This window comes from Ruditapes philippinarum, unplaced genomic scaffold (assembly GCF_026571515.1).
Source record: "Ruditapes philippinarum isolate M1 unplaced genomic scaffold, ASM2657151v2 ctg1468_1_1_1_1, whole genome shotgun sequence".
Classification (NCBI taxonomy): Eukaryota; Metazoa; Mollusca; class Bivalvia; order Venerida; family Veneridae; genus Ruditapes; species Ruditapes philippinarum.
Window position 1 is genome coordinate 87,420 of NW_026861330.1, and position 16,796 is coordinate 104,215.

The 16,796-nt window shown below is 33.7% G+C and overlaps 1 protein-coding gene across 1 annotated transcript in view; it reads right to left on the minus strand.

Moving 5' to 3' along the window:
* Nucleotides 1-1,300: 1,300 nt before the first annotated feature.
* LOC132715278 (uncharacterized) overlaps nt 1,301-16,796 on the minus strand; it is a 68,436-nt gene continuing 52,940 nt past the window's right edge. The window contains exons 8-9 of the mRNA XM_060698267.1: nt 5,752-5,895; nt 1,301-1,977 (exon numbers count right to left, since the gene is read on the minus strand). Of these exons, the coding sequence (XP_060554250.1) occupies nt 5,773-5,895 (123 nt within the window). The 3' untranslated portion in view covers nt 1,301-1,977; nt 5,752-5,772. The remainder of the gene's footprint in view (nt 1,978-5,751; nt 5,896-16,796) is intronic.

A 16,796-nucleotide genomic window follows, 5' to 3' on the forward strand; every position in this document is an offset into this window, starting at 1 on the left:
ATGCTTTAGTTAATGATACACATTGATAAGGGTTGATAAATCGGGGAATATTTTACAAACTAAGAAGTTTAATGATCATCAAAAGTATGTCTTTACTGAACATTGTACGATCCACTTGATATTTTTAGAGACGTGTTAATTATACTCGACTTAAATACTCGATAACAACGAAAGGGAAGATTACGCGTAAGAAATATACAAAAACAATTTACAATGTACATTCGAATTACATATTAACAAAAAAAGTTAAATTGGGTAAAACATATTTAATGACAAGCAAGCCGATAAAGCCAGAAGTTTAGACCACCCTTCTCATTTGAGAACGTATGTACACACATGTAGATCTGCATGTACAAATAACTATCAAAAGTATGAAAGTAATTCTGTTGAACACAAAAATGCACATCTATAACGACCAGCACGATATGTCATAAAATTTCTGGACAACAACCACAGCAAGAAACAAAACGATATATACAAAATATTTTGATGGTCATAGATACGAAAATGCAATATTAAAAACAAAAAACAAAAAACAAACAATATGCAAATCAAACATACAGAGTTTACTGAAATATATATTCAATCTTCGCAAAAGCAAAACACTAATGGTACATGCAATATATATATTGCAAATAAATTTTACACAAACAAAGAAAATATTAATTTACAAAGTATTTTCATAGATAATATTTACACTTATCATTTTGTTACTTTCAACTTTCCAAGACACATCATATGCACTTCAGCATAATTATCAATATTACTTAAATATAAGTCCAGTTGTTCATTAGGAACATCCCGAAACATAAGAATGGTGATTGCACACAAGACATGAATATGTTTTAGATGTCAGTTACTAAATGTTTCTTGTATGCCTACAAGAAGGATAATGAGCTTGTCGCAGACATTTTCAAATAAGAAAATAAAAAATAAAGAATTCTACAAACACAGCTGCAGTGTTTATAAAATATTGTGCTATACTATGATCAAAAGGATACAAGTGATATAAATCAATGATCATCACTGCAAACTCCAAATTAAACAATGATAAGGGAAGCACAATAATTATAAACTAAAACATGTCATATATTCTGCGATATGCAAATTTTAAGTGAAAATTGCCTGAAAACGCGTTTACATCATATCAAACTTGAATCAGCACTTTCCCCTATAATACATGTTTATATACACAATAAATTTATACAAGACATGAACATGATTTAGAACAAAATCAAAACAAAAATGATTCATCAGTATACGTGAACTATTCTACTTTGTTTGGGTCACACTAACACCATTACTTTATCAATATATTATAGCAACATGTTACATGTTTGCATTTGGAGAAATCCCTTTTAGCAATAATGCTCAAAAGACATAAACTCAAACTGATGCTGAAACAGTTTAACATAAGATACATACCGGTATATTTACTAGCATAAAACATAGCTTGTCTAACTAATAAGTAAACATTCTGTATCTCTTTAATTCAAAGTAGGACAAAATTTATATATATTTCAACATTACATTAAAAAGTATCAGGAACCTTAGTCAAAACAAAAACATATTTATTTACAACAAAATGAAGTAAAGATGATAAAAACTTATTTATGTATCAATAAAACATTAATAGTCCATTACATTACAGTATAGATTATTACAGGGTGAATATAAACAATAATATGAAATATAAACACATTTAATTTAAGTCACAAGTCATCTTAATATGTCAAAACACAAAAAGATATTACAACATTAAAAGTATATATGGCAATGTAAACAATTATACTATTGAAAGTTTTAAGATAATCTTTTTATTTGAAAGAAAGAATGAATTTCTCCTTTTTATTGTCAATTTGTAAGAATAGTCAGATCACTGTTATACAAACAAAACAATTGGACATCACACCACATCACATCTTGGTAAAGTACTGTGGTTAGACTATCTATAGTGTTGACGACTTCTACACAGTCCTAAAATCAGAAAAATGTGGTACAATTATGGACATAGCTCATGACAACTCCACTGCTTTCACCGGAGATGCATTTGCTAGAAAAACTTATAGTGGTTTAGGAGAAGTTTTAACAGAAATCAACTAAATACAACCGACACATTGCCATCGCCAAATGTCATCTTTAAGATAACAAGAGCCACTATTACGCGAGACCATTTTTGGCTTATTCTTAACTTTAAATTAAAGTCAAACACATCAGTGGAAGTATATTGTAGTAGAGTGCTTCAAGAAACATCGTTTTCTGGTACAAAATATAATCAAATTTCATATTCAACCTAGACAAAGTCATTTAAAATAATAATAATAAATAAAAAAAAATAATAAATGTAAACTTTTTTACAAGACAACGCTCCACTTTTTTTAAATTTTCTAAACGCAAACAAATAAATGATTTAAACAAACCTTTAAAAAGCAAAAGAAAAAAATGAAGGTTTCCTTTTTAATAGGTCTGTCTAGTCACACTTTATGTTTTGTCCAAATTGAATCATTTCCATATATAAATGACAAAAGTTAAGAAGGTATAAGCAAACTTCAACCATCTGACCTTGTCGGTCAATGTAATTTAAAGGTCAATGTCATATCTAAGTTATTCATCATGTCCGTTTGGTCATAGTGAGCTGTAGTGCTGTTTATCAAATCCGTTCATAAATAACAAAATGATGACAATCGAAATTGTATAATCTAACATTGACGGTCAAGGTCATTTAAAGCTCAAGGTCAAGGTCAGTTCAACCTTTAGAAGGTTAAAGTTTAATGTTAAAGTTTGTCTTCGGCAACACCGACATGACTGTTAATATACCTCTTAGAAAGTCGAGCTAAAAAAAACAGCAACAAAACAAAACATGTTGATAGTATTCTTAGTAATTTAGTATAAATATTGATATAATGAATAATAATATTTTGTTCTAAAACCAATTTATTATCTGCTATTTTGATATGTCACATCGGACTATACTACACTTGCCAACAACATCTAATACTTATAACATTGTTTGATGTCACGAATGTTACTGAATACTATCAACACAATGGACCGATTCACTTCAAGAAATGATAATTATATAAATCTAGGTTTTTTAAGTGACCACGCTCTGGCAAAACCATTATTCACTAAAATGAAATGACTTTCAATTATTGTTCGAGGTCTATATATACATGTCAAATATCCATAAAGGTATAATTGTAGACAGTAAGACTGTGGTGTGTTTTTCTATAAAATAGAAATGGAAATGTGTCCATAGGACACGGGTGCCCCCACACTCCACTGATTTGTCAATCTTATGTCTCTAGGTCAAATATTTATTTTGGCTACATGTGCCCAAGTTTAAAACTAAAAATCGTTTATTAAGTAAAGGGCAAAAACTACAAATACTGAATAAATCCACAAGCAAATCCCAAGGTGCATAAGTACATATGCTGACCAACATTCTTATAAACTTTCTGGCCTACAGGTCAAATACTTTTGAGCTATGCATGAACAAGTTGAAAATTGCAAATTTATCCTTAGGACAATAACTTTCACAAGACAGAATAAAGTCACAAGCAAAACCCCATGTGCACTACTTCCCATGCTGATTAGCATTCCTGTAAAGTTTCACGACCCTAGGTCAAATACTTTTAAACTATGTGTGACACAAAATTGAAATTGCAAATTTTTACTAAATCAAGGACAATAACTCTACAAATATTACATACTAGTAAATTCACACAAAAATAAGCACATGAGCCATAAGCATCACAAGTTGATAATTGCAAATGTTTACTGAGTAAAGGGCTATATATAACTCAGACAAACAGAATAAAACCCTAGGTGCACAACATCACATGCTGACCAACATTCCTGTCTAGGTCAAATACTTTTTGAGTTATGTGCATCACAAGTTGAAAATTGCAAATTGTTACTAAATCAAGAGCAATAACTCTAAAAATACTTATAATATCCACATGATTCAGAAAATACCCAGGTGCACAACTACAAATGCCGATCAACATTCCTGTAAGGTTTTGTGACTCTAGGTCAAATATTTTTTGAGTTACGTGCAACACAAGTTGAAAATTGCAAATTTTTACTAATTCAAGGGCAATATCTTATACCCATATAAAAATACCCAGGTGCAAAACTACACATGATGATCAAAATTCCTGTAAGGTTTCATGACTCCAGATCAATTACTTTTTGAGCTACGTGCGACACAAAAAGAGAACGGACGGACAGACGGATGGACGGACATGCCACTTAAATGGACTAAAGGGCCATTTCTTTTGTTATTTTCTTTTGTTAAATAGAGGGCCATGGCCCCTTATTTTATTGTAACGGAATGACCTCTATTGTTCTCTTTTGTTTTGTTTACAGTTAGATGGCCCCCTACTTCTCTTAAATAGCCCGGACGGACGTACAAGGGTAAATCTAAATGCCCCCACCCCTATAGTGGGGGCACAATAAAATCTATGTAAACAAGAAATGTCGAACGACACATACGCCCCCCTTTCTAGCCTTTGCCTCACATTATTGGTTATTTTTGTTAAAGAAACTTGCCATAAACTGGAACATTGAAGTATAAACTTATGGAAAAAAGAAAAATAATAATTACTTTGTGATAAATAGTTTTCAAGATAATGAGACATTTAAGGCTCCTGTGACATTGACCTTTGACCTAGTGACCACAATAGGGGTCACTAACAAGTTATGACTAATCAATATGACAAATATGAAGACTTTGTGATGAATAGTTTTCAAGATAATAAGCGGAAACTATTCTGACATTTAAGGCCCCTGTAATCTAGTGACTCCAAAAGCAATACGGATCATCTGTTGGTTATGACCAATCACTATGTGATGTTTGAAGACTTTGTGCTAATTATCTTTCAAGATGCCCCTGTGACATTGACCTTAAAACTATTGACCCCAAAACCAATAGGGGTCATCTACTAGTTATTACCAATCACTATGTAAAGTATGACAACTTTGTAATGAATACTTTTCAAGATAATCAGCGGAAACCATTATGACAATTAAGGCCCCTGTGACCTGGACCTTTGACCGAGTGACCCCAAAATCAATAGGGGTCATCTACTAGTTATGATCAATCACAATGTGACATATGAAGACTTTTTGATAAATAGTTTTCAAGTTAATAAGCGGAAATAATATTGTCTACCAACAGACAGACAGACAGACAGGCGGACCGACAGACAGACCGTCATTAGCAAAACAATATACCCCCCTCTTCTTCGAAGGGGGGCATAACTAAATAACCGTCGAAGCGGGGATAAATTCAATCTCATGAAGTCAACAGATGCATTATGCACATCGTCTGATTATTGTTAATATTGCAGCCATATATTATTAATTTCCTGCAATCTGCTCAAGAAATACTCTGAGAGGATATGAAACATTGAAATCTATGCACAATGACTAACTGTGACCTTGACCTAACCAGTACATCGTCCGTCTAATTAATATTTATATTTTTACCAAGTAGATTAAATTTCCTTCATTCGATAAGAAAACTTTGTAGACATGAAATTGCTAATAGATAGACAAGTGACTAGTTGCATTATATGCATGCATGATAAAAAAAAATCTTGCATATAAAACCAATAACCAATGTCAGATTTAAACATTCAAATACTGAAAATTGATATGCATGCATTACACTTAAAACATTTCCTTTCTTTCCCAAAATACTCGTGTTAAAACAAATTTCACTGTTTAAGATGTTTTCAAACTTACCATATTATTTACAAACAAGTATTAAAACTTGCGATACTTCACTGCCTTTCGTTTCTTCTCTGTTGCTTTTACAGCTGGACTTGCTCTGTTTGTCTTAAAGCTTGTGGCGAATGCCGTCAGTTTTATATCTTCTTGGCGACGTTTCTATTCAAAAAGAAATAATCGAAGCATAGAAGAACATAACCGTATATCTATTTTGATGCATTTCTGCATCATTTCTGCATATTAGAACAAACTACTGAACAGAAATTATGAAGCAAGACAGCTTTCTAAGATGCTGGGACACATAAACAACAGCGCCAAGATGGCCCTAGATCGCTCACCTGACCCATCATTTTATTGTAGTTCCAGCGATATCAAAAATATCAGAAGTACGACAGATAATATCAAAATTTCAACTTGGCATAAAAAATTACACCCTTTTGCCGTATTTACATGTCTGTATATCAAAAAGCAAGAAAATAGATCAAATGACATCAATAATAATCAAAAGATGGTCATATGATATCAAAATTCAATTTTGCATCAGAAATTACACCCATGGTCCAAATTTTAAGTCTGTATGTCAAAAAATATAAAACTAAGTAAAGTTATATCAAAACATCAAAAGTAGGTCGATCAGCCAATATCATTTTTTTTTATTCTGCATCAGAAATTAAACCCCTGGTCAAAATGTCAACTCTGTACTTTAAAAAATGTGAATCTATGTCAAACGATATCAGTTAGATCGAAAGTGAGTCAGTTTGATGACAATTGAGTAAAACAATGTTACCACTCGAGTGTTTAGAAGGTTTTGCCATATTTGGGTGATGTGACCTAGTCTTTGAAACCATTTGACCAATAAAGGAACTTAACCTAATAATCATCAAATTTCAAGATTATTTTGATCTAAACAGTAGCCACTAGAGTGTTAACAAGATTTTTTATTTTTAGCTCACGTGCCGAGATGACCCATGTCCAAACTTATCCATGCAATTACCTAGTCAAGAATCCTGACAAAGTTTGATGACAATTGCTCCAAAAATGTGATAACTAGAGTGTAAACAAGATTTTCCCCATTTAGGCAGTGTGATCTAGTTTTTGACCCCAGGTGACCTATATTTTAACTTTACCTAGAATTCATCAAAAGAAACTGTCAGACCAATTTCCATGATATTTGGATCAAAACAAACTGTGGCCACTAGAGTGTAAAAATGATTTTTCTATTTTTAGCTCCTGTAACCTATTTTTTTATTCGTGATGATCCCTATTCGAACTTATCCGAGCAATTACCTCGACAAGCATTCTGACAAACAAGAGGGCCATGATGGCCCTGAGGTCACTCACCTGTATATAGCCCCCTCCCGGCCCAATTTTTACCCAAGGGCTTTTATTTGTTTATTTGAACAGACTTGGTAGACACCCATAAGAAGATGTTTCATGCAAAACATCTAAGTTCTAGCTCATTGGGTTTTTTAAAAGAAGATTTTTTAAGTTTTTACTATACACATATAGTTAAAAACAATGACACCCCTCGGGCAGGGCCAGTTTTGACCCCCGGGCTTTTATTTGAACAAACTTTGTAGATATTTACTTAAAGATGTTTCATGCTTAATATCTAAACTCTAGCTATTTGGGGTTTTTCAAAGAAGATTTTTAAGTTTTTGCTATACACATATAAGGAAAATCAATGACCCCCGGGGCGGGGCCAGTTTTGACCCCAGGGCTTTTATTTGAACATACTTGGTAGACACCCATTAGAACATGTCTCATGCTAAATATCTTAGCTCTAGCTCTTTTGGTTCTTTAAAAGAAGATTTTTTAAGTTTTTACTATATGCATATAGGGAAAATCAATGACCCCCTGGGGCGGGGCCAATTTTGACCCCAGGGCTTTTATTTGAACAAACTTGGTAGACATTCACTAGAAGATGTTTCATGCCAAATATCTAAGCTCTAGCTCTTACGGTTCTTTAAAAGATGATTTTTAAAGATTTTACTATATGCATATAGGGAAAATCAATGACCCCCCGGGGCGGGGCCAATTTTGACCCCAGGGCTTTTATTTGAACAAACTTGGTAGACATTCACTAGATGTTTCATGCCAAATATCTTAGCTCTAGCTCTTTGGGTTCTTTAAAAGAAGATTTTTTTAAGTTTTTACTTTATGCATATAGGAAAAATCAATGACCCCCTGGGGCGGGGCCAATTTTGACCCCAGGGCTTTTATTTGAACAAACTAGGTAGACATTTACTAGAAGATGTTTTATGCCAAATATCTTAGCTCTAGCTCTTTGGGTTCTTTAAAAGAAGATTTTTTAAGTTTTTACTATATGCATATAGGGAAAATCAATGACCCCCCCGGGGCGGGGCCAATTTTGACCCCAGGGCTTTTATTTGAACAAACTTGGTAGACACTCACTAGAAGATGTTCCATGCCAAATATCTTAGCTCTAGCTCTTACGGTTCTTTAAAAGAAGACTTTTTAAGCTTTTACTATATGCATATAGGGAAAATCAATGACCCCCCGGGGCGGGGCCAATTTTGACCCCAGGGCTTTTATTTGAACAAACTTGGTAGACACTCATTAGAAGATGTTTCATGCCAAATATCTAAGCTCTAGCTCTTAGGGTTGTTTAAAATAAGATATTTAAAGATTTTTCTTTCGGTTGCCATGGCAACCAGAGTTCTGCATAAAATTAAATTCTTTGAACAATTTTTAAAGGTGACCACCAAAGGAACATTCCTGTGAAGTTTGGATGAAATTGGCTCAGTGGTTTATGAGATGTCATTTAAAGCAAAAGTTTACGGATGGACGACGGACGGACGGACGGACGCCGGACGAAAAGCGATCACAAAAGCTCACCCTGTCACTTTGTGACAGGTGAGCTAAAAATTGGTGATGACTGAAGCAAAACATGCGACCACTAGACTGTTAAATTTAAGACCACAAGACTGTTAAATTTAAGAACAAACGTGGATGACGACGGTCATTCAACGATCCTCAAAGCTCACCCTGACTTAATACACTCGTTACTAAATATAGTAACACAAGAACCGGTTAAACCGAGTGATGCTCCTCGAATAGGTTTTGGACACAGGGAAGTGTACCGCTTGTAGTTCCAGAGTTATGTCACAGACAATTTAAGTTCTGAAGGTGTAAAAGTGAACAAAGGACACTGACTCATTGAATAAGATCAATCTACCAACAAAGTTTCATGTTGCACCTCTTATGGTTATGTCCCGGACAAAAATCAAAGGGGCAATAACTCCAAAATCAGACAAGGTAAAGTTATAGTTCTTTTGCACTGCACTTCTACCCAATGACCCAATAAAATACATTTACCTACAAAGTTTTATGTTCATATCTCTTATAGTTTAAGAGTTATGTCCAGGACAAAGTTCAAAGTGTAAAAAATTGACAAAAGGCAATAACTCCAAAAATAAACAAGACATAGTTATGATTCTTTTGCACTGCACTTCTACTCAATGAAATCTATCTACCTACAAAGTTTCATGCTGTTATCTCTATAATTTTAGAGTAATGTCTCAGACAACGTTCAAAGTGTAAAAAGGGACAAAGGGCAATAACTCTAAAATTAGACAAGACAGAGTCATGGTTCTTTCGCACTGCACTTCTTCTAAACGAGATCTCTCTACCTACAAAGTTTCATGTTGATATCTCCTATAATTTTAGTGTTTAATATTTCCTGGACAAAGTTCAAAGTGTAAAAATGAACGAAGGGCAATAACTCCAAAATAAGACAAGACAGAGTTATGGTTCTCTTGCACTGCACTTTTACTTAATGAGATCTATCTACCTAAAAAGTTTCATATTGATATCTCTTAAAGTTTTAGAGTAATGTCCCAGACAAAGTTCAAAGTGTAAAATTGAACAAAGGGCAATAACTCAGTGTGATCTGCCTACCTACAAAGTTTCATGTTGATATCTAAGTTATGTCCTGGAAAAGGAAAGCGGACGGACGCACGGACAAAGCTGCGACGATATGAGCATAACAATTGCCTATGATTTCAGCTGATGATGAGTGTCACGTGACTGTTTATGAGTTTGTGGCCCGGGCCAAAAAACATAATCATAATCGGTCTGCTGAACAAGAGTAAGTGCAAAACTGACGTCATATTTTACGTCACAAAAACAGCTAGCTTTAAAAAGAGAAAGTATGTTTTAAGCAGGAACCCTTGATTTTATGAGAACTTAAGCGTAATTTCTACAAAATTGTAGTGAAATTGAAAAAAATACATTTTTATACAATTATATTCTGCAAAAATAAATCGTGCTTCTTGATTTTGGTGGACTTTGTATACACATAACGGAAGTAAATCTGTAGAAGTTGCTATACAGAGGCTGGTATTTCAACAAAAGAAATATTAATGTATTTTAACTACTAATGTATCGTAACGCCACGAATGCCCCCGCACGAATGCAGCCAAAATTTCAAATGTTATATTAAATTCCAAATTTGTTTACACAAACCATTTTTTTATTCTAAGTTTACAGCCATTAAACTATTAAGTGGTAAACTTTTGCGAATCGCATATTTAAAGCCAAGATAATGATTGTGATTTTTGAATCTTTTCAAGGAGAATAACTGTCAAAAAAAAAAAACATCTGACCAAATAAGAACTTGACTTGTATTTTCTGTTGGTAAAAAAACAGTATATGCAATGTCAACCTTGGACTTACATTTATAGAAAATTCAGAGAAGAAATTGATAATTTTAATTAAGTTCAAACAACATAACTCTGTAAAAAATCATCCGACCAAAACAAAATTTGAACTTGAGTCATGAACAGGCTCAATCAAACCGAGCCTTCAACATTTTCTATTTTGCCGCGTTGGGCTTTCTTTAGGGATTCTTATTTCACTCTATTTTATCGCCACATCAGCGTTGTTTGTGTGGTGTGGAGGCTGTAAAAAGTCGCCCCGTCCATTCAATCAGGGATGTTATATTTCCGATCTTTAAAGATCGTTCAGCACATTATTGTTGTGCTTGTGGTATTTTAGTTCTTTCTATTCGGCTTTTTTCTTGTTGGGTGGTTCCAGTATTCCTAACTTGAATACTGTTGAATCACCCTTAGGATATGAGGTCTGCCTTTTGACGTTATATCTGTGATATGCAGGCTTCAAAACCTCGGATCCCCCTTTCAAAATTCCATTTTATTTAGTTCCACCCATTGTTTTCTCATTTAGGGCACACGCATTTTTTACATGGGGACCATATGCCGCTTTTCATGGAATGGCACTAACGTGTCACATTGAAGATTCCATGATAACCGATATATGAACACATCTGCGGATGTTTCGAAATTCTAAATTTTACCAGTGCACGTTAAATGTTGAATTCTGCTTAAGCCGGTGCTAGGGGGCGTGGACGGTAGTTTGCACTTTCCTGTACCATCTATGAACATGCTCAATCAATATAATATGATAAACAAGATCAACAAGGAAAGGCTTGTTGAAAACCTTCAAACCGAGCCTGCAACATTTCCTTTTTTGCCGCGTTGGGCTTCCTTTAGGGATTCTTATTTCACTCTATTGTATTTTCCGGTCAAAAACCTGCACATGCGATTTCATCCTTAAACATACATTTATACAAAAGAACACGAGCAAAAACTGAAAATTTCATTTTTCCAACGTTCAAGAGGGTTAACTTTGTCCAAAGTCATTGAACCATGACCAAATTCAAAACCGACATGCTTATTCAAATGATGTATCGATATGTCAAATTTGAATTAATGTTGAATGTGTACAACTGTTGGTAATATAACGAAAATTTAAAATTTCTTCTTTTTTTTCAATGTGCAAGAGGTATAACTCTGTCAAAAATCATCAAACCATAACCAAATTCGGACTTGTCCATATGGTAAATTTGAGTTGTGTTGGTTTCATATCGACACCAGATCTTATTATGGTGTCAAGGCAACCAAAATGTGTTTTATAAGCATAAACATCTGCGACCTAATTGTGGCAAAAACGGAATTTGCATGAGAAACTCCGCCTTCGGGTCATCCGTACATCAATATTAAATCAACAAACGTGGTTATAAGTAGCAGTCTTAATATAACGGTATATCTACGCATTGTAACGGTTATTTTCATTCAAATTTGATATTTTTATGAGATTATTACTCTTTCCTGAACGCCATGCGAAGTGCACCATGAAGCTAAAACGGTTAAAGTGTGTTTGCACATAAAAATCTCGTATTTGCTGTGTTCTGTATAGCAACTATAACACTGTGACGTAGCACATACATGAACTGATTATAGTATTCATTTGCATGTTAAAATTCGTATACGAACTTTAGTGTTACCGTGGGGTTTTCCGTTTAAAATGGTAATTTATGAACAATATTTGATGAGATTTACAACAATACTGTTAAAAAGGTTAATAAAACAGTAGAATGCTTGGTTATTAGGCCGACAGCAAAATATTTTTTACATTTTTATTTAATGTAACTTTAAATGAAGATTTTTGTTCCTCTAGGATGGGGCAAATTCTGTTTGTTTGATTCGGTTTTACGTCACACCGACACAGAGTAGGTCATATTAGGACGTTCCAGCTTTACTGTGCCCATTATTTCAGGCATGAACGGGCCTCTAAGTAGAACCACCGACGTTCCGTAAGCTAGATATCCTCACATAAAATAATTTTAACCCCCTGTCGTTTGCTCGGCTCGAACCTACAGCGGTCAAAGGCAAGTGGTTTGAAATCAACACCCTTAACTCCTCGGCCACTGATGCTCTGCTCCAGGTGACCTTTACTGCGTTGTTGTACCGTAAAATCAACCATACAAACCTATGTCAACTAAGCGACCTCAAGGGTGAGTTGATTTGTTGGGCTTGATTTACAAAGAGGTATTGACATCTAGGCAATCCTAAATGCTAACTATCTAAGCGCTGTGCATTGCAGATTCACAAAAGGGCTGATATCAAGTTCAATTTACATCTTAACCTGTGCAAAAGGTTCAAATTTCATAGCTGTATATTAAAGGACAAGAAAGTAGGTCACATCGTCTAAATCTTGGTCAGCTGATATCAAAGTTCAATTTTACATCTAAAACTGTGCACATGGTTCAAATGTCATAGCTCTTCATAAAAGGACAAGAAAGTGGGTCACATGTCATATCTAGGTCAGTCAATATTAAAATTCAATTTTGCATCTCAAACTGTCTACATGATCCAAATTGCATGGCTTTCCATCAAAGGACAAGAAAGTTGGTCACTGTCCCCTTAGGCAGGGCAGAATTTTGACCCAAGGGTTAAATTCAACAACCTTGATACAGGTCCAGCAGACAATGTTTCATGTCAAATATCTAAACTGTAGCTTTCTCCTTTTGAGGAAACATTAGTTCCTGTTTTACTATATGTACATATTGAAAAGCCATGATCCCGGGGCTAGGCCAATTTTAACCCCAAGGATTTAATTTGGACAATCTTGGTAGAGGTCAACTAAGCAAGGTTTCACGCCAAATATCTAAACTCTATCCTTTTTTGATTCAGAGAAGTTAGACTTTTTAAGTTTTTACTATAAACATTTAAAGATATACAGTGCTCAAATATGATATCAGAAAATATTGTTTATTGCTACACAGCCTCTTTGTAAATATGAAATAAACATGTTTTGACTTCACTCAAAGTTAATATGTCATGTTTAAAACTCTACACACATAGATCGTCACAATATGAATATATAGTGTCGTTAAAAAAACTGGCAGTTTTAAGAAAAGACCAACTTTACTTGTCCTGTTTAAGAGAACGTGACTTTCAATATAGTTTATCATTCATTTTTTATTTAAATAAGACATATTCAGTAAGAATTTCATAGGTTTTAATAAATTTCTTCGATTTAAATATTTTACTCAAAGATGAGCATAGTATATCTTTAAGGAAAACCTATGACCCCCGGGAAACGGCCATTTTTGACATTATTTGGTAGAGGATCTACTAATGATAATATATACCAAATTTTAAAGCTCTAAGCTTTGTATCTTCAGGCAAGAGGATTTTAAAAGTTTTTCCTGTATGTACATAGTGAAAATTAATGACCGAACAGCGGAACCAATTTTGACCATTGGACTATAATTTGAACAAACTTGGTAGAGGTCCATACAATGTTTCATGCAAAATATCTAACCTCTAGCTTTTGTCAATTCAAAGATGAAGACTTTTCAAGTTTTGGGGACCATATGCCGCTTTTCATGGAATGGCACTAACGTGTCACATTGAAGGTTCCATGATAACCGCCATATGAACACATCTGCGGATGTTTGAATTTTTTTTAATTTTACCAGTTCATGTTAAATGTTGAATTCTGCTTAAGCCGGTGCTTGGGGCGCGGACGGTAGTTTGCACTTTCCTGTACCATCCATGAACAGGCTCAATCAAACCGAGCCTGCAACATTTTCAATTTTGTCGCGTTGGGCTTTCTTTAGGGATTCTTATTTCACTCTATTTTACTACATACATACAAACAAAAACCTATAACCCCCGGGGCAGGAACAATTTTAAAACTAGGGGTAAAATTTGAACAACTTTTGTAGAGGATCTATAGACGGTATTATATATTAAATATTAAAGCTCTACACCTTGTACCTTCAGAAAACCTATCACCCCCCTGGTTGGACTAATTTTGACACTAGATGCAAAATTGGAACAACTTTGGTAGAAGACCTTTACCCAAGGATCAATCCTGCCAAGTTTGGTTGAAATTGGAGCAGTGGTTTTTCACAAGAAGATTTTTAAATTATATAACACACACATGTGAACCGCTATATGCCACCACATCGCAGATGCTGCGGTTGCATAAAACAATATTTTTATTAGTATTGTTCAACTAAGAAAAATATGAAACTAGCAAATCTTTTCTTCAGATACAAAAGTTATACTTCAATTGTCAATATATTTCAAACATGATCGTAAACTTTTAAATTTTTTGTATTTATGTCAAGAAAAGTTTATTAATATAAAGTTTTAAATGCCTTTTGAAAAAGTGTTTATTATACATCTAATACCTTAATCAAGTACTTTTAAAAAACTGCCTACCGACTGATAATGTAGATGTTGAGAGTTCACTTAACCAAACACGACAGCTAGGTTGGTTGAGGAACACATCTTAAAGTGTTCCATTTTTCAAGTTAATAACCCTACCAGAACTTTTTATGTTTATGTTTCATTATGAAAGTTTTATTATTATTACTATAATTATTATTATTTTGAACCAGGGCTATTATTTGAACAAGTTTAGTAGAAGCCTAGTAAGTTACGTTACGAGCTAAACATCTAAGCTCTAATCTTTATGGTTTTAAAAGAGATTTGGTATTAAGGAGTTAACTCTAAACATATAAATAGAATCCATGACCTCCCCTAGAGCAAGGCCAATTGTGACCACAGGGTTGTTATTTTAACAAGCTTTGTTGGTAGATGTCTACTGCATGATGGTTCATGCCAAATATCTCAGCTCTAGCCTTTATAGTTTCAGACAAGCAATTATCATAGTATTGCAAGCAATCCATAAGTCCCCTACCGGTTAGAACCCCATCAACATTCTGAAGGGCCATTGGCCATTCACTAATGTTTCAATTTTTCTATATTTTAAGTAAATTTGTTGGAAAAGTTCTTTAAAAGTGATCACAGGAAACAGTTTTTATGAACAGACAGACAGACGGACTGAAGGACACTCTAAAGTTAATATTTGAAACATCCCTGTTACCAAAATATAACATTTTTAAAAGCAAAATTCTTAAAGAGGAGATAACTCTTGAATTAAAGATGCAATTTCATAAAAAAAAATAGCTCTTTTTTACTAATCACAAATAATGTTATATTTGCCATGCTTTAAGCCTATTTGTTGCCAAGGCAACCATTATTTTTTCAAAATAGGGAGAACAGATAAGACATGCATAATCTCAAGACTGCCATCTACCCATATGTCAAGTTTCATAAAAATATTTTCAGTACTTTTTAAGTTATCACTAGATTCAGTGTATCAGGGTTCCCACAAAGAAGAGAAATCAAAATTCCCTGACTTTTCCATGACTTTTCCCTGACCAAAGCCATCTTTCCCTGACCAATAACAGCGTCAAGTTTGTACAATCTTAGAGCATTTAATGTATTTTTATACATGTATTTCGACCTCCTCCTCCTCAAACAGCCAACCTATTTTCTCCAATTCTTTATTTTAAATTATTCACGATAAAACATACAAAAATATTAGCGAGTGATTGTCATAAGCTACTTGTCTTGTTTACTTTCAACAAGTATGAGTACATTTATCCAAAATGTAAAGTATTTGATAATACATGTCATGCTAAAAGATGTTTCATTTTCTTAAAAATACAAAGCAGTGTTATCAATGGAGGATTGACTAAAACAGGCCTGCATTTAAATAAAATATATGATAGTAATCAATAGAAACTTGTGTTAAAAAAGAAACAAAAAGACAGGTAATGAAGTGGCTACATAAAAAGCAATATGCAGTAATACTAATAAAACTAGCCATGGCAGTTAGTATCTCAAAGTTATGGTTTAATGCATGTGTTCAAAATAAAAACATGGCACTAAAATGATTGGTACTTAATCAAAGTCCACTAAGTGTTTTATCAAGTTTCTCAATATCTTTACTGGATTCTTTTATTACTTTTCTTTGACCTTGACCCTAAAGGCATTGCACTTGGCATTTGACTTCACAAGCAAGTTCATTTTTATCTATTTTCAGCCTCCTGAGCAGATTATCAGCCTTTTTCACAAGAACAAACCATAAACAGCTCAGGAGGCAAGGGATGCTTAAACTCCTTTTAGTTTCTTTCGTAAAAAGATAGTTTCTGTTAATGACAAAATCTTCAGGCAGAAGCATAATCATTTTTAAGAGTAAAAGAATTTAAAAATAAAACAGACTCTCATAATAAAAAATAAAATAAAGATAGCCAAAATAATGGAAGAAACTGCCTTAGCTTTTACTGATTTTGCTTCTTGTTGTTTGACATACATTATTTTCTACAAAATTCCCTGATTTTTCCCTGACTTTGGTTATTTTTCAAACTTCCCTGA